Source organism: Blennius ocellaris, assembly GCF_963422515.1.
Source record: "Blennius ocellaris genome assembly, chromosome: 2".
Lineage (NCBI taxonomy): Eukaryota > Metazoa > Chordata > Actinopteri > Blenniiformes > Blenniidae > Blennius > Blennius ocellaris.
In genome coordinates this window covers 1,227,108-1,245,380 of record NC_137651.1, presented here as the reverse complement: position 1 = coordinate 1,245,380, position 18,273 = coordinate 1,227,108, and the positions used below count along the sequence as shown (strand labels likewise).

Genomic DNA, 18,273 nt, shown 5'->3' with positions numbered 1-18,273 from the left:
CGGTTCCCTGGTCAGCCTGGTTCTTCTGGACCTGTCCTGGTCCGGTTCCGGTTCCCTGGTCAGTACTGTCAGCCTGGTTCTTCTGGACCCGTCCTGGTCCGGTTCCCTGGTCAGCCTGGTTCTTCTGGACCCGTGCGGTCTTCATCTGAGTCCTGGTCTTATGGGTCTGGCTGACTGAGGTTCTGTCTTGAGACTGGATGGATGGGTGGTACCGGACCTGAGGGAGGACCAGACCGGTCCTGGTGGAGGTCTGGTCCACGGTCTTCTTTATGTCCATGTCCTCACAGGGTCCAGACTGAGGAGACCAGGAACCATTAGATTAGTCCAGTCTGTCAGGATTCTGTAATCTGTACTCTGTACTCTGTAGTCTGTACTCTGTCATCTGTCATCTGTAGTCTGTACTCTGTCATCTGTAGTCTGTACTCTGTAATCTGTCATCTGTACTCTGTAGTCTGTCATCTGTAGTCTGTACTCTGTAGTCTGTCATCTGTACTCTGTAGTCTGTCATCTGTAGTCTGTACTCTGTAGGCTGTCATCTGTCATCTGTAGTCTGTACTCTGTAATCTGTAGTCTGTCATCTGTAGTCTGTACTCTGTCATCTGTAGTCTGTACTCTGTCATCTGTACTCTGTAATGTCATCTGTAGTCTGTCATCTGTACTCTGTAGTCTGTCATCTGTAGTCTGTACTCTGTCATCTGTAGTCTGTACTCTGTCATCTGTACTCTGTAGTCTGTCATCTGTAGTCTGTCATCTGTAGTCTGTACTCTGTAATATGTAGTCTGTACTCTGTAGTCTGTACTCTGTAGGCTGTCATCTGTACTCTGTCATCTGTAGTCTGTACTCTGTAGTCTGTCATCTGTACTCTGTAGTCTGTCATCTGTAGTCTGTACTCTGTAGTCTGTACTCTGTAGGCTGTCATCTGTAGTCTGTACTCTGTAATCTGTAGTCTGTCATCTGTAGTCTGTACTCTGTAATGTCATCTGTAGTCTGTACTCTGTCATCTGTAGTCTGTCATCTGTAATCTGTCATCTGTAGTCTGTACTCTGTAGTCTGTCATCTGTACTCTGTAGTCTGTCATCTGTAGTCTGTACTCTGTAATATGTAGTCTGTACTCTGTCATCTGTAGTCTGTCATCTGTAGTCTGTACTCTGTAGTCTGTACTCTGTAGGCTGTCATCTGTAGTCTGTACTCTGTAATGTCATCTGTAGTCTGTACTCTGTCATCTGTAGTCTGTCATCTGTACTCTGTAATCTGTCATCTGTAGTCTGTACTCTGTAGTCTGTCATCTGTACTCTGTAATCTGTCATCTGTAGTCTGTACTCTGTCATCTGTAGTCTGTACTCTGTAATATGTAGTCTGTACTCTGTAACCTGTAGTCAGTACTCTGTCAGCAGCCTGTACTCTGTAATCTGTACTCTGTAGTCAGTACTCTATCTGTACTCTGTAGTCTGTACTGTCAGCAGCCTTTACTCAGTACTGTCAGTCTGTACTCCGTAATCTGTACCCTGTACTCTGTAGTCTGTCATCTGTAGTCTGTACTCTGTAACCTGTAGTCAGTACTCTGTCAGCAGCCTGTACTCTGTAGTCAGTACTCTATCTGTACTCTGTAGTCTGTACTGTCAGCAGCCTTTACTCAGTACTGTCAGTAGTCTGTACTCTGTAGTCAGTACTCTATTTGTACTCTGGAGTCAGTACTCTGTAGTCAGTACTGTCAGCAGCCTGTACTCTGTCAGTAGTCTGTACTGTCAGTACCTGTACTCAGTACTGTCAGTAGTCTGTACTCTGTAGTCAGTACTCTGTCAGTAGTCTGTACTCTGTCAGTACCTGTACTCAGTACTGTAAGTACTCTGTACTTTGTAATCTGGCTCCTTCACTTCCGGGTCGCTTTGAAACAGAAACTCACCGAGATCCGAGTCCAGGTCCGGGATCTGACGAGTACTCCGAGTAGTAACGAGTACCCTGAGCAGAAACGAGTACTCTGAGCAGTAACAAGTACTCTGAGCAGCAACGAGTCTCCCAAACGGTGACGGCGGGAGCGCGCATGTAAGACGAGGAAGGAAAAAGGAGCGCGCGCCGTGTGTGTGCGTGTGCGTTTTACAGTAGTAGCAGTAGCATTGGCAGTAGTAGTGGTAGTAGTAGTAGCACCAGTAGTAGTAGTAGCAGTAGCAGCAGTAGTAGGAGCATCAGCAGCAGTAGTAGTAGCAGCAGTAGTAGTAGTATCAGCACCAGTAGTAGTAGTAGCAGTAGCAGCAGTAGTAGTAGCATCAGCAGCAGTAGTAGTAGCAGCAGTAGTAGTAGTATCAGCACCAGTAGTAGTATCAGCAGTAGCACCAGTAGTAGTATCAGCACCAGTAGCACCACTAGTAGTAGCACCAGTAGCAGTAGTAGTAGCAGCAGTAGTAGTAGTATCAGCACCAGTAGTAGTAGTAGTATCAGCACCAGTAGCACCACTAGTAGTAGCACCAGTAGCAGTAGTAGTATCAGCACCACTAGTAGTAGCACCAGTAGTAGTAGCAGCAGTAGCAGTATCAGCACCAGTAGTACCAGGTCCAGGTTGGAGGGGTTGTGGTTGTGGTCTCCATCAGGTCCTAGGTGGAGGGGTTGTGGTTGTGGTCTCCATCAGGTCCTAGGTGGAGGGGTTCTGGTTGTTGTCTCCATCAGGTCCTAGGTGGAGGGGTTCTGGTTGTGGTCTCCATCAGGTCCTAGGTGGAGGGGTTGTGGTTGTGGTCTCCATCAGGTCCTAGGTGGAGGGGTTCTGATTGTGGTCTCCATCAGGTTCTAGGTGGAGGGGTTCTGGTTGTGGTCTCCATCAGGTCCTAGGTGGAGGGGTTCTGGTTGTGGTCTCCATCAGGTCCTAGGTGGAGGGGTTCTGGAACCCAGACCACGCGTACTGCATCAACATGTGAGCCACAGACTGTCAGACCACATGACGCCCATCAGCCAATCACAACTCTTTATTTAGCAAACAAGAATGAAAAGAAAGAAAGACTGAAGGAGTGGTCCAGGTGGGACAAGGACCAGGTCCAGGACTCAGTACTGGAAACTCCTCTTGGTCTGGATGTCGTCCAGGATCTGCTGCAGCTCCTCGTCTTCGAACCGACCCTCCAGGCTGAAAGAGACACTTTGATTCATCCTTTCATCTTGACACACAGAGCTGGAACCTTTCATCCCTTCATCCTGACACACAGAGCTGGAACTTTCATCTTGACACACAGAGCTGGAAACTTTCATCCCTTCATCCTGACACACAGAGCTGGAACCTTTCATCTTGACACACAGAGCTGGAACCTTTCATCCCTTCATCCTGGCACACAGAGCTGGAACCTTTCATCTTGACACACAGAGCTGGAGCCTTTCATCCCTTCATCTTGACAGAGCTGGAATCTTTCATCCCTTCATCCTGACACAGAGCTGGAACTTTTTATCCCTTCATCCCGACACACAGAGCTGGAACCTTTCACCCCTTCATCTTGACAGAGCTGGAACCTTGCATCCCTTCATCTTGACAGAGCTGGAACCTTTCATCCCTTCATCCTGACACACAGAGCTGGAACCTTTCATCCCTTCATCTTGACACACAGCGCCAGAACCTTTCATTCCTTCACCTTGACACACAGAGCTGGAACCTCTCATCCCTTCATCCTGACACACAGAGCTGGAACCTTTCATTCCTTCACCTTGACACACAGAGCTGGAACCCTTCATCCCTTCATCTTGACACAGAGCTGGAACCTTTCATCCGTTCATCTTGACACAGAGCTGGAACCTTTCATCCCTTCATCTTGACACACAGAGAGCTGGAACCTTTCATCCCTTCATCCTGACACACAGAGAGCTGGAACCTTTCATTCCTTCATCCTGACACACAGAGAGCTGGAACCTTTCATCCCTTCATTACTTCGTTTTCAGCATAAATTGCTTGTTCATCGCTGACCCTAACCTGCAGTCTGATCTAGAACAGTGGTACTCTGGACGGCCACCGTGAAGACGTTCTAGAGTGATCTGGAACAGTGGTAGTCTGGACGGCCACCGTGAAGACTTTCTAGAGTGATCTAGAACAGTGCTGGATGGCCACTATGAAGATGGTCCAGAGTGATCTGGAACAGTGGTACTCTGGACAGCATGGAGACGTTCTAGAGTGATCTAGAACAGTGGTACTCTGGACGGCATGGAGACGTTCTAGAGTGATCTGGAACAGTGGTAGTCTGGACGGCCACTGTGAAGACGTTCTAGAGTGATCTGGAACAGTGGTAGTCTGGACGGCCACCGTGAAGACGTTCTAGAGTGATCTAGAACAGTGCTGGACGGCCACTATGAAGATGGTCTAGAGTGATCTGGAACAGTGGTACTCTGGACAGCATGGAGACGTTCTAGAGTGATCTAGAACAGTGGTACTCTGGACGGCATGGAGACGTTCTAGAGTGATCTGGAACAGTGGTACTCTGGACGGCATGGAGACGTTCTAGAGTGATCTGGAACAGTGGTACTCTGGACGGCATGGAGACGTTCTAGAGTGATCTGGAACAGTGGTACTCTGGACGGCATGGAGACGTTCTAGAGTGATCTGGAACAGTGGTACTCTGGACGGCATGGAGACGTTCTAGAGTGATCTGGAACAGTGGTACTCTGGACGGCATGGAGACGTTCTAGAGTGATCTAGAACAGTGGTACTCTGGACAGCATGGAGACGTTCTAGAGTGATCTAGAACACTCACCTGGGGATCAGGGCTTTGGCCTCTTCAGCAGCTTCAGGACACAGATTAGCCAAACTTGCCAACTCGAACTTGTGGAGCTTCTTCTGCAACAGGAGGCTGAAGTACAGGGAACCAGTCACCACAAGGTACTACTGTGTACTAGTACACACTAGTACTAGAGCTAACCTCTACTGGTACTAGTACTAGAGCTAACCTCTACTAATACTAGTACAAACTAGTACGAGAGCTAACCTCTACTAGTACTAGTACAAACTAGTACTAGAGCTAACCTCTACTAATACGAGTAAAAACTAGCATGAGTTATAACTAGGGATGTCTGATAACATCGGAGGGCCGATATCAGCCGATATTGATTTAAAAATGTAATATTTGGAAATATCGGTATCGGATTTTTAAAACCGATATTGGAATTTCCGAGTCTGCATGAACGCAGCATGGGACGTTTACGGGCGCGCGCTTGATGATGTTTAACAACAACAAATACAACATGCTGGACTCGTGGCTAAGAAGGAGAAGCCCGGTGAATGAAATGTCCGTGGAGGACTGGAGGCTCAACCAGGCCCTCTTCCCTGCTGGTACCAGTACCTGACTGCACCCTGTACCAGTGTTGACAGTGAACCAGTGTTCAGCACTGGTGCCAGTACCTGACTGCACCCTGCACCAGTGTTGACGGTGAACCAGTGTTCAGCACTGGTACCAGTACCTGACTGCACCCTGCACCAGCGTTGACGGTGAACCAGTGTTCAGCACTGGTACCAGTACCTGACTGCACCCTGCACCAGTGTTGACGGTGAACCAGTGTTCAGCACTGGTACCAGTACCTGACTGCACCCTGCACCAGTGTTGACAGTGAACCACTGTTCAGCACTGGTACCAGTACCTGACTGCACCCTGCACCAGTGTTGACAGTGAACCACTGTTCAGCACTGGTACCAGTACCTGACTGCACCCTGCACCAGTGTTGACAGTGTACCACTGTTCAGCACTGGTGCCAGTACCTGACTGCACCCTGGACCAGTGTTGACAGTGAACCACTGTTCAGCACTGGTGCCAGTACCTGACTGCACCCTGCACCAGTGTTGACAGTGAACCAGTGTTCAGCACTGGTACCAGTACCTGACTGCACCCTGGACCAGTGTTGACAGTGAACCACTGTTCAGCACTGGTGCCAGTACCTGACTGCACCCTGGACCAGTGTTGACAGTGAACCACTGTTCAGCACTGGTACCAGTACCTGACTGCACCCTGCACCAGTGTTGACAGTGAACCACTGTTCAGCACTGGTACCAGTACCTGACTGCACCCTGCACCAGTGTTGACGGTGAACCAGTGTTCAGCACTGGTACCAGTACCTGACTGCACCCTGGACCAGTGTTGACGGTGAACCACTGTTCAGCACTGGTACCAGTACCTGACTGCACCCTGGACCAGTGTTGACAGTGAACCACTGTTCAGCACTGGTACCAGTACCTGACTGCACCCTGCACCAGTGTTGACAGTGAACCAGTGTATTCATACAGAACAATCGACCTCTTACACATGAGGACATGGGGAAAAGAAATAGACCAGTTATATGGACGAGTCAACTTCAGTCTTTGTTTTTGTTGCACTTTAAAGGAGGGCTGTTTTAATTTTGTGAGCATTTCTGTGCCTTTCTTGTTTATATTTACACTATTTTGTTACTCTTAAAAGAGATTGAGCCCAGTTTGAGTCTATTATTTGACAAGTTATGTCCAGTTATTCATTCATTGACTGTTTACAACTAATGGACTGAAGATATGCCTCTTCCTTTTTTTTATATTGTCTGTGGTGTTGTTGAGTTTGTTGTTGAGGTTTCTCTCTAACACTAAATAAATATGGCACTTTTTTCCATAATTTAAGTTGTTCTCTTTTTTTTCTCAGTGTGTACATTTGGAAAGCCATGTTTGATTCACATATGCATCCAGTGGGGCATCACAATAAAATTAGGCATAATGTGTTAATTCCACAGTAGGAGTTATTTTATGTTGTTGTTACCTAACAGTTTTGATGTAAAAAGCCAGCAGATATCGGTATCGGTGATATCGGTATCTGTGATATCGGTATCGGAAATTAAGAGTTGGACAATATCGGAATATCGGATATCGGTAGAAAAGCCAATATCGAGCATCCCTAGTTATAACCTCTACTAGCACAAACTTTGTCCTAGTACAAACTAGGACTAGCACTAGTACAAACAACTACTAGTTTTTACTAGTGCTAGTCTGGATCTGGAGCGGCTCCACGGCCAGAAAACCTTCTGAAGAGAAACCAGCAACTCAGAGTTTAGCTCTATGGTAGAACCAGCAACCCAGAGTTTAGCTCTATGGTAGAACAGTAACTCAGAGTTTAGCTCTATGGTAGAACCAGCAACTCAGAGTTTAGCTCTATGGTAGAACAGTAACTCAGAGTTTAGCTCTATGGTAGAACAGTAACTCAGAGTTTAGCTCTATGGTAGAACCAGCAACTCAGAGTTTAGCTCTATGGTAGAACAGTAACTCAGAGTTTAGCTCTATGGTAGAACAGTAACTCAGGAAGGAATCCCCAGAGTGTTCCTCTGGTTGTCATGGCTACTGGAGTGTTCCCCTGGTTGTCATGGCTACTGGAGTGTTCCCCTGGTTGTCATGGTTACCTGCGCACAGCGGTGATGGTCTCGCGGTTCTTGAAGCGGCTGAACCGCGCCGTGTAGTTCAGGGTCTTCATGAAGACCTCGGACAGTTCCTGCTCGTCCTCGGCGCTCTCGTTCTGCTGCTTCCTGTGTTCCAGCAGCATGTGCACCTCCGAGTTCAGCAGCGTCTCAGCATTCTCAAACTCTGGACACACGACACCTCAGCATTCTCAAACTCTGGACACACGACACCTCAGCATTCTCAAACTCTGGACACACGACACCTCAGCATTCTCAAGCTCTGGACACACGACACCTCAGCATTCTCAAACTCTGGATGGAGAGGACACCTCAGCATTCTCAAACTCTGGATACACGACACCTCAGCATTCTCAAACTCTGGATGGAGAGGACACCTCAGCATTCTCGAGCTCTGGACACACGACACCTCAGCATTCTCAAATTCTGGACACACGACACCTCAGCATTCTCAAGCTCTGGACACAGGACACCTCAGCATTCTCAAACTCTGGACACACGACACCTCAGCATTCTCAAATTCTGGACACACGACACCTCAGCATTCTCAAGCTCTGGACACAGGACACCTCAGCATTCTCAAACTCTGGACAAACGACACCTCAGCATTCTCAAACTCTGGACAGAGAGGACACCTCAACATTCTCAAGCTCTGGACGGAGAGGACACCTCAGCATTCTCAAACTCTGGACACACGACACCTCAGCATTCTCAAGCTCTGGACACAGGACACCTCAGCATTCTCAAACTCTGGACACACGACACCTCAGCATTCTCAAACTCTGGACAAACGACACCTCAGCATTCTCAAACTCTGGACAGAGAGGACACCTCAACATTCTCAAGCTCTGGACGGAGAGGACACCTCAGCATTCTCAAACTCTGGATGGAGAGGACACCTCAGCATTCTCAAACTCTGGACACAGGACACCTCAGCATTCTCAAGCATCCTCAGAATCCCCCGACACACACACACACGCACACACACACACACCTTTAGGAAACAACAGTTGTGACGCGTCTTCTTCAACGTCTCCCACGTGCGGAGAAGCCGCGCCGCCTCCTGCCGCCATCGCCGGTCCAAAGCGCTGGTTCCTGGGCAGAGGCTCCCGGGTCTCCCGGGGCAGAGGGAGGCCCGTGGAAGGAGCCGTAGGGAGGACAGAGACCCTGCGGGAACCGGTCCGGAGGTCGGGGGGTCCAGAAGGAGGGGAAGCGGTCCAGAACGCCGAACACGGACAAAGAAAGGCGCGCAGACCTTCTTCTTCTACGGCCCTCCTCTTCTCCTTCTTCTTCTACGGTCCTCCTCTTCTCCTTCTTCTTCTACGGTCCTCCACGTCTCCCACTTCTTCTTCTTCTTCTTCTACGGTCCTCCACGTCTCCCACTTCTTCTTCTTCTTCTTCTACGGTCCTCCTCTTCTCCTTCTTCTTCTTCTACGATGTAGTACCTACACAGGTCCTCCTTTTCTTCTTCTTCTTCTTCTTCTTCTTCTTGTTTTTCTTCTTCTTCCTCTGTTGTTTTATGGCGGTTGGCATACATGGTTGGGTGCATTATCGCCCCCTTCTGAATGGGAGTGTGGACAGACTTTCTTCTTGTACCGTGGAGGGTGGAGGGTGGAGGGGTCCTTAATAGGTAAAGATTTCTCTCATGTTGAAATGTGGTCAGTCCAGTTTTTCCTTTACTATAGTTTATATGGTACTGGTTCCAGTCGACGAGACTCCAGACTGTACATGGTTTACATGGTACTACAGTATCAATGCCACAGTGTCAGCACTGCCGTATCAGTACCACAGTATCAGCACTGCAGTATCAATACCACAGTATCAGCACTGCAGTATCAGTACTACTGGATCGGTACCACAGTGTCAGTACTACTGGATCGGTACCACAGTGTCAGCACTGCAGTATCGGTACTTCTGGATCGGTACCACAGTGTCAGCACTGCAGTATCAATACCACAGTATCAGTACTACTGGATCGGTACCACAGTGTCAGCACTGCAGTATCGGTACTACTGGATCGGTACCACAGTGTCAGCACTGCAGTATCAATACCACAGTATCAGCACTGCAGTATCAGTACTACTGGATCGGTGCCACAGTATCAGCACTGCAGTATCAATACCACAGTATCAGCACTACAGTATCAATACCACAGTATCAGCACTGCAGTATCAGTACTACTGGGTCGGTACCACAGTATCAGCACTACAGTATCAATACCACAGTATCAGCACTGCAGTATCAGTACTACTGGATTGGTACCACAGTATCAGCACTACAGTATCAATGCCACAGTATCAGCACTGCAGTATCAGTACTGCTGGATCGGTACCACAGTATCAGCACTGCAGTATCAATGCCACAGTATCAGCACTACAGTATCAATACCACAGTATCAGCACTGCAGTATCAGTACTACTGGATCAGTACCACAGTATCAGCACTGCAGTATCAGTACTACTGGATCGGTGCCACAGTATCAGTACTGCAGTATCAATACCACAGTATCAGCACTACAGTATCAATACCACAGTATCAGCACTGCAGTATCAGTACTACTGGATTGGTACCACAGTATCAGCACTACAGTATCAATGCCACAGTATCAGCACTGCAGTATCAGTACTACTGGATCGGTACCGCAGTATCAGCACTGCAGTATCAATGCCACAGTATCAGCACTACAGTATCAATACCACAGTATCAGCACTGCAGTATCAGTACTACTGGATCGGTACCACAGTATCAGCACTGCAGTATCAATGCCACAGTATCAGCACTGCAGTATCAGGACTGCTGGATCGGTACCGCAGTATCGGTACCAGTGTCCGCGCTTTACTGCGAGCGGCTCTGTCTTCACACTGCGCATGCCCCGCGCGGGCGTCAGGGTGGGAATTAGCCGTTAGCCGCACAGCTAACAGTCGGAGTGTGTAATGGCGGCCTCGGTGTTGCTTGGCTCTGGGGACAGCGGACTGAACTTCAGGGTAGGAAGCGGCGGAGCGGGGCTTGTGCTTGCGGGGAACACGAACGGGATCGCCCCCGCGGGTCCGGCGCCTTGGAATCGGTCGGTGGACCGGGCGCTGGATGAAGCGGCGGCTACCGGGAGCCTGAACCTCAGCGGCAGGAAGCTGAAGGAGTTCCCCCGGAGCGCCGCAAGCCACGACCTGACGGACATCACCAGGGCCGGTGAGAGAGCCGCTGAGCCCGGCCCGCCGGAGCCCCTGCCCTGCCTGGCGGCCGGGTGCCCGGCCCGGTCACTGAGCAGCGGGTTTAGCGGGCTTTCTAGCGGAAGAAGTTATGGTCCAAGTTGAAGTCGGTGTTATGACAAACTCTGCATCCCAGCTGACGCGGGGCCGCGGCGCGCTCCCGCTACAGCCAGCTATTGTTTACTATTCAGGAGCAGCTCTCTCTCTCTCTCTCTGTCTCTGTCTCTGTCTCTGTCTGTCTGTCTGTGTCTCTGTCTCTCTCTGTCTCTCTCTCTGTCTGTCTGTCTATCTCTCTGTCTCTGTCTCTGTCTCTGTCTCTCTCTCTCTCTCTGTCTGTCTGTCTCTGTCTGTCTGTCTCTGTCTCTCTCTGTCTGTCTCTCTCTCTGTGTCTCTGTCTCTCTCTCTGGCTCTCTGTCTCTCTCTCTCTCTCTCTCTCTCTCTCTCTCTCTCTCTCTCTCTCTCTCTCTCTCTCCCATTCTAGATTAACATGGTTAATCTCGAATGGTTCCATTCCGCTACAGTGGTTAGAACACTGGTCCTTGGTTAATCCACGGGCACAGCACTCTCCACACAGAAAGGCAGGTTTTGAACCCACAACCTTGTGTGTGTTTCAGACTTGTCCCGGAACCGCCTGTCGGAGCTGCCTCTGGACGTGTGTGTCTTGGTGTCCGTGGAGAGTTTGAACCTCTATCAGAACTGTTTGAGGTCCCTGCCGGACGCTCTGGTCAACCTGCAGGCCCTCACCTACCTCAACCTCAGGTAACACTCTGGACACACTGCCCACTGTGGACACTGTGCACACACTGGACACTGTGGACACACTGGACACTGTGCACACTGTGGACACTGTGCACACACTAGGCACTCTGGACACTGTGGACACTGTGCACACTGTGGACACTGGGGACACTGGACACTCTGATCAACAGGCTGTGTGTGTGTGTGTGTGTGTGTGTGTGTGTGTGTGTGTGTGTGTGTGTGTGTGTGTGTGTGTGTGTGTGTGTGTGTGTGTGTGTGTGTGTGTGTGTGTGTGTGTGTGTGTGTGTGTGTGTGTGTGTGTGTGTGTTGCAGTAGGAACCAGCTCTCGGTGCTCCCAGCTGTTCTCTGCAGTCTCCCTCTGAAGGTTCTCATCGCTTGCAACAATAAACTCATGTCACTCCCAGAAAACCTGGGACAGCTGAGACACCTCACTGAGTTGGTAGGTAATCTGATTACTGGTCCCACTCTGGTTACACTCTGGTTACACTCTCATTACACTCTGGTTACACTGGAGTTACAGTCTAGTTACACTGTAGTTACACCCGGTGTACTCTTCCTTTGCAGGATGTCAGTTACACTGTAGTTACACTCGGTGTACTCTTCCTTTGCAGGATGTCAGTTACACTGTAGTTACACTCGGTGTACTCTTCCTTTGCAGGATGTCAGTTACACTGTAGTTACACTCGGTGTACTCTTCCTTTGCAGGATGTCAGTTACACTGTAGCTACACTGTACTTACACTCGGTGTACTCTTCCTTTGCAGGATGTCAGTTACACTGTAATTACACTGTAGTTACACTCGGTGTACTCTTCCTTTGCAGGATGTCAGTTACACTGTAGCTACACTGTACTTACACTCGGTGTACTCTTCCTTTGCAGGATGTCAGTTACACTGTAATTACACTGTAGTTACACTGTAGTTACACTCGGTGTACTCTTCCTTTGCAGGATGTCAGTTACACTGTAGCTACACTGGTCTTACACTTGGTGTACTCTTCCTTTGCAGGATGTCAGTTACACTGTAGTTACACTGTACTTACACTTGGTGTACTCTTCCTTTGCAGGATGTCAGTTACACTGTAGCTACACTGGTCTTACACTTGGTGTACCCTTCCTTTGCAGGATGTCAGTTACACTGTAGCTACACTGTAAAATGGTAAATGGTAAATGGTCTAGATTTTATATAGCGCCTTCTAACCACACTGAGTGCAGTCCCAAAGCGCTTCACATATCAGTCATTCACCCATTCACGCTCACATTCACACACCAATGGGACAGAGCTGCCATGCAAGGCGCTAGTCGACCACTGAGAGCAATTTAGGGTTCAGTGTCTTGCCCAAGGACACTTCGACTCATAGACCAGTGTAGACTGGGATCGAACCTCCGACCTCTCACTCTGAAAGACGACCACTCTACCACCTGAGCCACGGTCGCCCACTGTAATTACACTTGGTGTACTCTTCCTTTGCAGGATGTCAGTTACACTGTAGCTACACTGTACTTACACTCGGTGTACTCTTCCTTTGCAGGATGTCAGTTACACTGTAGCTACACTGTACTTACACTTGGTGTACTCTTCCTTTGCAGGATGTCAGTTACACTGTAGCTACACTGTACTTACACTTGGTGTACTCTTCCTTTGCAGGATGTCAGTTACACTGTATTTACACTGTAGTTACACTGTAGCTACATTGTACTTACACTTGGTGTACTCTTCCTTTGCAGGATGTCAGTTACACTGTATTTACACTGTAGCTACACTGTACTTACACTTGGTGTACCCTTCCTTTGCAGGATGTCAGCTGTAATGAGATCCAGACTTTACCTTCTCAGGTGGGTCAGCTGGAGGCTCTGAGAGACCTGAACCTCAGGAGGAACCATCTGCTGCAGCTGCCTGCAGGTACAGACACAGCCCTGTTACTGCCCTGTTACAGCCCTGTTACTGCCCAGGTACTGCCCTGTTACTGCCCAGTTACTGCCCTGTTACTGCCCAGGTACAGCCCTGTTACTGCCCTGTTACAGCCCTGTTATTGCCCAGGTACAGCCATGTTACAGCCCTGATCCTGCCCAGGTACAGCCGTGTTACAGCCCTGTTACTGCCCTGTTACTGCCCTGTTACTGCCCAGGTACTGCCCAGGTACTGCCCTGTTACAGCCCTGTTACTGCCCAGGTACAGCCCATTTACTGCCCAGGTACAGCCCTGTTACTGCCCAGTCACTGCCCAGGTACTGCCCAGGTACTGCCCAGTTACTGCCCTGTTACTGCCCAGGTACTGCTCTGTTACTGCCCAGGTACAGCCCTGTTACTGCCCAGGTACAGCGTGTTACAGCCCTGTTACAGCCCTTTTACTGCCCAGGTACAGCCGTGTTACAGCCCTGTTACTGCCCAGGTAAAGCCCTGTTACTGCCCAGGTACAGCCGTGTTACAGCCCTGTTATTGCCCAGGTACAGCCCTGTTACTGCCCAGGTACAGCCGTGTTACAGCCCTGTTACAGCCGTGTTACAGCCCTGATCCTGCCCAGGTACAGCCCTGTTACTGCCCAGTTACTGACCAGGTACAGCCCTGTTACTGCCCAGGTACAGCCCATTTACTGCCCAGGTACAGCCCTGTTACTGCCCTGTTACTGCCCAGGTACAGCCCTGTTACTGCCCAGGTACTGCCCATTTACTGTCCAGGTACAGCCCATTTACTTCCCAGGTACAGCCCTGTTACAGCCCTGTTATTGCCCATTTACTGCCCAGTTACAGCCCTGTTACTGCCCTGTTACTGCCCTGTTCCTGCCCAGGTACTTCCCAGGTACTACCCAGTTACTGCCCTGTTGCTGTCCAGGTACTGCCCAGATACTGCTCTGTTACTGCCCAGGTACTGCCCAGTTACTGCCCAGGTACAGCCCTGTTACTGCCCAGGTACAACCCTGTTACTGCCCAGTTACTGCCCAGTTACTGCCCTGTTACTGCCCAGCCACTGCCCAGTTACTGCCCAGGTACTGACCAGGTACTGCCCAGTTACTGCCCAGTTACTGCCCAGTTGCTGCCCAGGTACAGCCCTGTTACTGCCCAGCCACTGCCCAGGTACTGCCCAGGTACTGCCCTGTTACTGCCCAGTTACTGCCCAGGTACAGCCCTGTTACTGCCCAGTCACTGCCCAGTCACTGCCCAGTCACTGCCCAGGTACTGCCCAGGTACTGCCCAGTTACTGCCCAGGTACTGCTCTGTGACTGCCCTGTTACTGCCCAGGTACAGCGTGTTACAGCCCTGTTACAGCCCTGTTACTGCCCAGGTAAAGCCCTGTTACTGCCCAGGTACAGCCGTGTTACAGCCCTGTTATTACCGAGGTACAGCCCTGTTACTGCCCAGGTACAGCCGTGTTACTGCCCTGTTACTGCCCGGTTACAGCCCTGTTATTGCCCAGGTACAGCCGTGTTACAGCCCTGATCCTGCCCAGGTACAGCCGTGTTACAGCCCTGTTACTGCCCAGGTACAGCCGTGTTACAGCCCTGTTACTGCCCTGTTACTGCCCAGGTACTGCCCAGGTACTGCCCTGTTACAGCCCTGTTACTGCCCAGGTACAGCCCAGGTACAGCCCATTTACAGCCCTGTTACTGCCCAGTTACTGCCCAGGTACTGCCCAGTTACTGCCCTGTTACTGCCCAGGTACAGCCCTGTTACTGCCCAGGTACAGCCCTGTTACAGCCCTTTTACTGCCCAGGTACAGCCGTGTTACAGCCCTGTTACTGCCCAGGTAAAGCCCTGTTACTGCCCAGGTACAGCCGTGTTACAGCCCTGTTATTGCCCAGGTACAGCCCTGTCACTCCCCAGGTACAGCCGTGTTACAGCCCTGTTACTGCCCTGTTGCAGGCCTGTTATTGCCCAGGTACAGCCGTGTTACAGCCCTGATCCTGCCCAGGTACAGCCGTGTTACAGCCCTGTTACTGCCCAGGTACAGCCCTGTTACAGCCCTGTTACAGCCCTGTTACTGCCCTGTTACTGCCCAGGTACTGCCCTGTTACTGCCCAGGTACAGCCCATTTACTGCCCAGGTACAGCCCTGTTACAGCCCAGGTACAGCGTGTTACAGCCCTGTTACAGCCCTTTTACTGCCCAGGTACAGCCGTGTTACTGCCCAGTCACTGCCCTGTTACTGCCCTGTTACTGCCCAGGTACGGCCCTGTTACTGCCCAGGTACAGCCCATTTACTGCCCAGGTACTGCCCAGGTACAGCCCTGTTACTGCCCAGGTACAGCCCTGTTACTGCCCATTTACTGCCCAGGTACTGCCCAGGTACAGCCCTGTTACTGCCCAGGTACAGCCCTGTTACTGCCCATTTACTGCCCAGGTACAGCCCTGTTACTGCCCAGTTACAGCCCTGTTACAGCCCTGTTACTGTTGTCCCTGCAGAGCTGGCTGAGCTGCCTCTGGTGCGTCTGGACTTCTCCTGTAACAGGGTCACTTCCATCCCTGTGTGTTTCCGCCGCCTGGCTCAGCTGCAGACCATGATGCTGGACAACAACCCCTTGCAGAGCCCACCTGCACAGGTGAGCCACTGAAACACACACACACACACACACACACACACACACACACACACACACACACTGCTCAGCTCTAACATAGGTGTGTGTGGTTCTTCTACAGATCTGCATTAAAGGTAAAGTCCACATCTTCAAGTACCTGAACCTGCAGGCCTTCAAGAGCTCAGCTGAGCCCCCCGAGTACGAGAGACCCCCCCCCACCTTCAGCTCCTGGTAGCAACACACACACTTCATTACAACTACTGTTGTCTTCTGCTGTCGTCACCATTCTGGTGTCTTTACAACGACCAGAGAGCCTCTGTGGCTCCAGAGCAGGCTGGACGGCTGGACGGCTGGACGGCTGGACAACTGCACGGCTGGACAGCTGGACGGCTGGACAGCTGGACAACTGCACAGCTGGACGACTGGACAGCTGGACAGCTAGACAGCTGCACGGCTGGACAACTGCACAGCTGGACGGCTGCACAGCTGGACGGCTGCACGGCCGGACGGCCGCACGGCTGGACGGCCGGACAACTGCACGGCTGGACAGCTGGACGGCTGGACAGCTGGATGGCTGGACAGCTGGACAACTGCACGGCTGCACGGCTAGACAGCTGGACTGCTAGACAGCTGCACGGCTGGACGGCTGCACAGCTGGACGGCTGCACAGCTGGACGGCTGCACGGCTGGACAACTGCACGGCTGGACAACTGCACAGCTGGATAGCTGGACAGCTGGACAACTGCACGGCTGGACAACTGCACGGCTGGACGGCTGGACAACTGCACAGCTGGACGGCTGGACAACTGCACGGCCGGACTGCATGGCCGGACAGCTGCACGGCCGGACGACTGGGCAGCTACACGGCTGGACGGCTGCACGGCTGGACAACTGCACGGCTGCACAGCTGGGCAGCTGGACGGCTAGACAGCTGCACGGGTGGACAACTGGGCGGCTGGACAGCTGCACGGCTGGACAACTGTGCGGCTGGACAGCTGCATGGCTGGACAACTGGACAGCTGCACGGCTGGACAGCTGGACGGCTGGACAACTGGACAGCTGCACGGCTGGACCACTGGACAGCTGCACGGCTGGACCACTGGATGGCTGGACAGCTGCATGGCTGGACAACTGGACAGCTGCACGGCTGTACAGCTGGACGGCTGGACAACTGGACAACTGGACAGCTGCAGTAACTCCAAGTAATGAAGTGCATATGTTTCAGTGCTGATGATCTGTATCCTGGACGTCTGTACGGTGCACTGGACTCTGGATTCAACAGTGTGGACAGTGGAGACAAAAGGTGGCTGGGACATGAGGTGAGACAGACACACACACACACACACACACACTGTGAAGATGGTGATCTCATAACCTGGTGGTTTGATTGTAGGGTTCAGAGGAGGTGTCAGATCTGCCACTGCGAATATCTGAAATGAGAGAGCACAGACAGCGAGGAGGAGGAGGAGGAGGAGGAGGAGCAGGAGGAGGAGCAGCAGCTGGAGGAGCAGGAGCAGCAGCAGTGCTGGCTAATGGAACATGTAAGCTTCTGAGCTCTTCAACATGTTGAGTTATTGTGTCCTCCTGGAGGACATGAGCCTCCCTGGTGGACAGGAAACCCCCCCCCCCCTTCGTGAACGGGAACCAATCAGAGCCCTGTCCCCCCTGCTGTCCTCTGCAGGTGTAGAGCTGCAGCACATAGACTTGATGGACAGCTGTGCAGGTGAGGAGGCGGCGAGGAGAGGAGGAGCAGGAGGAGGAGACAGCCTGAGCTCTCAGTTCATGGCCTACATCGAGAGACGGATCACCAGAGAGGTCTTTGTTCCGCCCACATGACATCACAGGTCCCTCTGGCCAATCACATGCTGACCTGTTCATGTCCTCAGGGGTCGCCGGTAAAGATCCGCCCGTCCAGGACAGAGGACATCAGGAGACACAGCAGGTATCTTCAGCACCTCCTCAGAAGGTCCGTGTGTCCTCAGGTTGATTCTCACCTCCTCCTCCTCTGTCCCCCTCCATTGTCCTCCTCTGTCCCCCTCCATTGTCCTCCTCTGTCCCCCTCCATTGTCCTCCTCATTTGTCCCCCTCTATTGTCCTCCTGCACTGTCCCCCTCCATTGTCCTCCTTGTCTGCCCCCTCCTCTGCCCCCCTCTATTGTCCTCCTCCTATGTCCCCTCCATTGTCCTCCTCCTCCTCGGTCCCCCTCATTGTCCTCCTCCTCCTCCTCTGTCCCCCTCTATTGTCCCCCTCTATTGTCCCCCTCCATTGTCCTGCTCCTCCTCTGTCCCCCTCATTGTCCTCCTCCTCCTCTGTCCCCCTCCATTGTCCTCCTCCTCTGTCCCCCTCATTGTCCTCCTCCTCCTCTGTCCCCCTCATTGTCCTCCTTCTCGTCTGTCCCCCTCATTGTCCTCCTCTC

The 18,273-nt window shown here is 51.5% G+C and overlaps 2 protein-coding genes across 3 annotated transcripts in view; one reads left to right on the top strand and one right to left on the bottom strand.

The window, feature by feature from the left end:
• Window positions 1–2,936: 2,936 nt before the first annotated feature.
• Window positions 2,937–8,829, bottom strand: polr2d (RNA polymerase II subunit D). Its single transcript, XM_080507245.1, has 4 exons — window positions 8,375–8,829; window positions 7,366–7,546; window positions 4,716–4,811; window positions 2,937–3,109 (listed from the first exon to the last, which is right to left on the bottom strand). Exons 1-4 carry the CDS (start codon window positions 8,451–8,453, stop codon window positions 3,031–3,033), a joined length of 435 nt encoding a protein of 144 aa, XP_080363371.1. The 5' UTR covers window positions 8,454–8,829; the 3' UTR covers window positions 2,937–3,030.
• A 1,462-nt stretch (window positions 8,830–10,291) lies between these two features.
• lrch3 (leucine-rich repeats and calponin homology (CH) domain containing 3) overlaps window positions 10,292–18,273 on the top strand; it is a 15,476-nt gene continuing 7,494 nt past the window's right edge. Inside the window, exons 1-10 of one of the 2 annotated variants that reach the window (XM_080504512.1) lie at window positions 10,292–10,566; window positions 11,201–11,345; window positions 11,661–11,784; window positions 13,140–13,245; window positions 15,742–15,878; window positions 15,979–16,088; window positions 17,083–17,176; window positions 17,251–17,398; window positions 17,539–17,672; window positions 17,744–17,799. In XM_080504512.1, coding sequence (XP_080360638.1) covers window positions 10,314–10,566; window positions 11,201–11,345; window positions 11,661–11,784; window positions 13,140–13,245; window positions 15,742–15,878; window positions 15,979–16,088; window positions 17,083–17,176; window positions 17,251–17,398; window positions 17,539–17,672; window positions 17,744–17,799 — 1,307 coding nt within the window. In that variant the 5' untranslated portion in view covers window positions 10,292–10,313. Of the gene's footprint in view, window positions 10,567–11,200; window positions 11,346–11,657; window positions 11,785–13,139; window positions 13,246–15,741; window positions 15,879–15,978; window positions 16,089–17,082; window positions 17,177–17,250; window positions 17,399–17,538; window positions 17,673–17,743; window positions 17,800–18,273 lie in introns of both variants that reach the window. The other variant, XM_080504511.1, reaches the window with a different exon arrangement.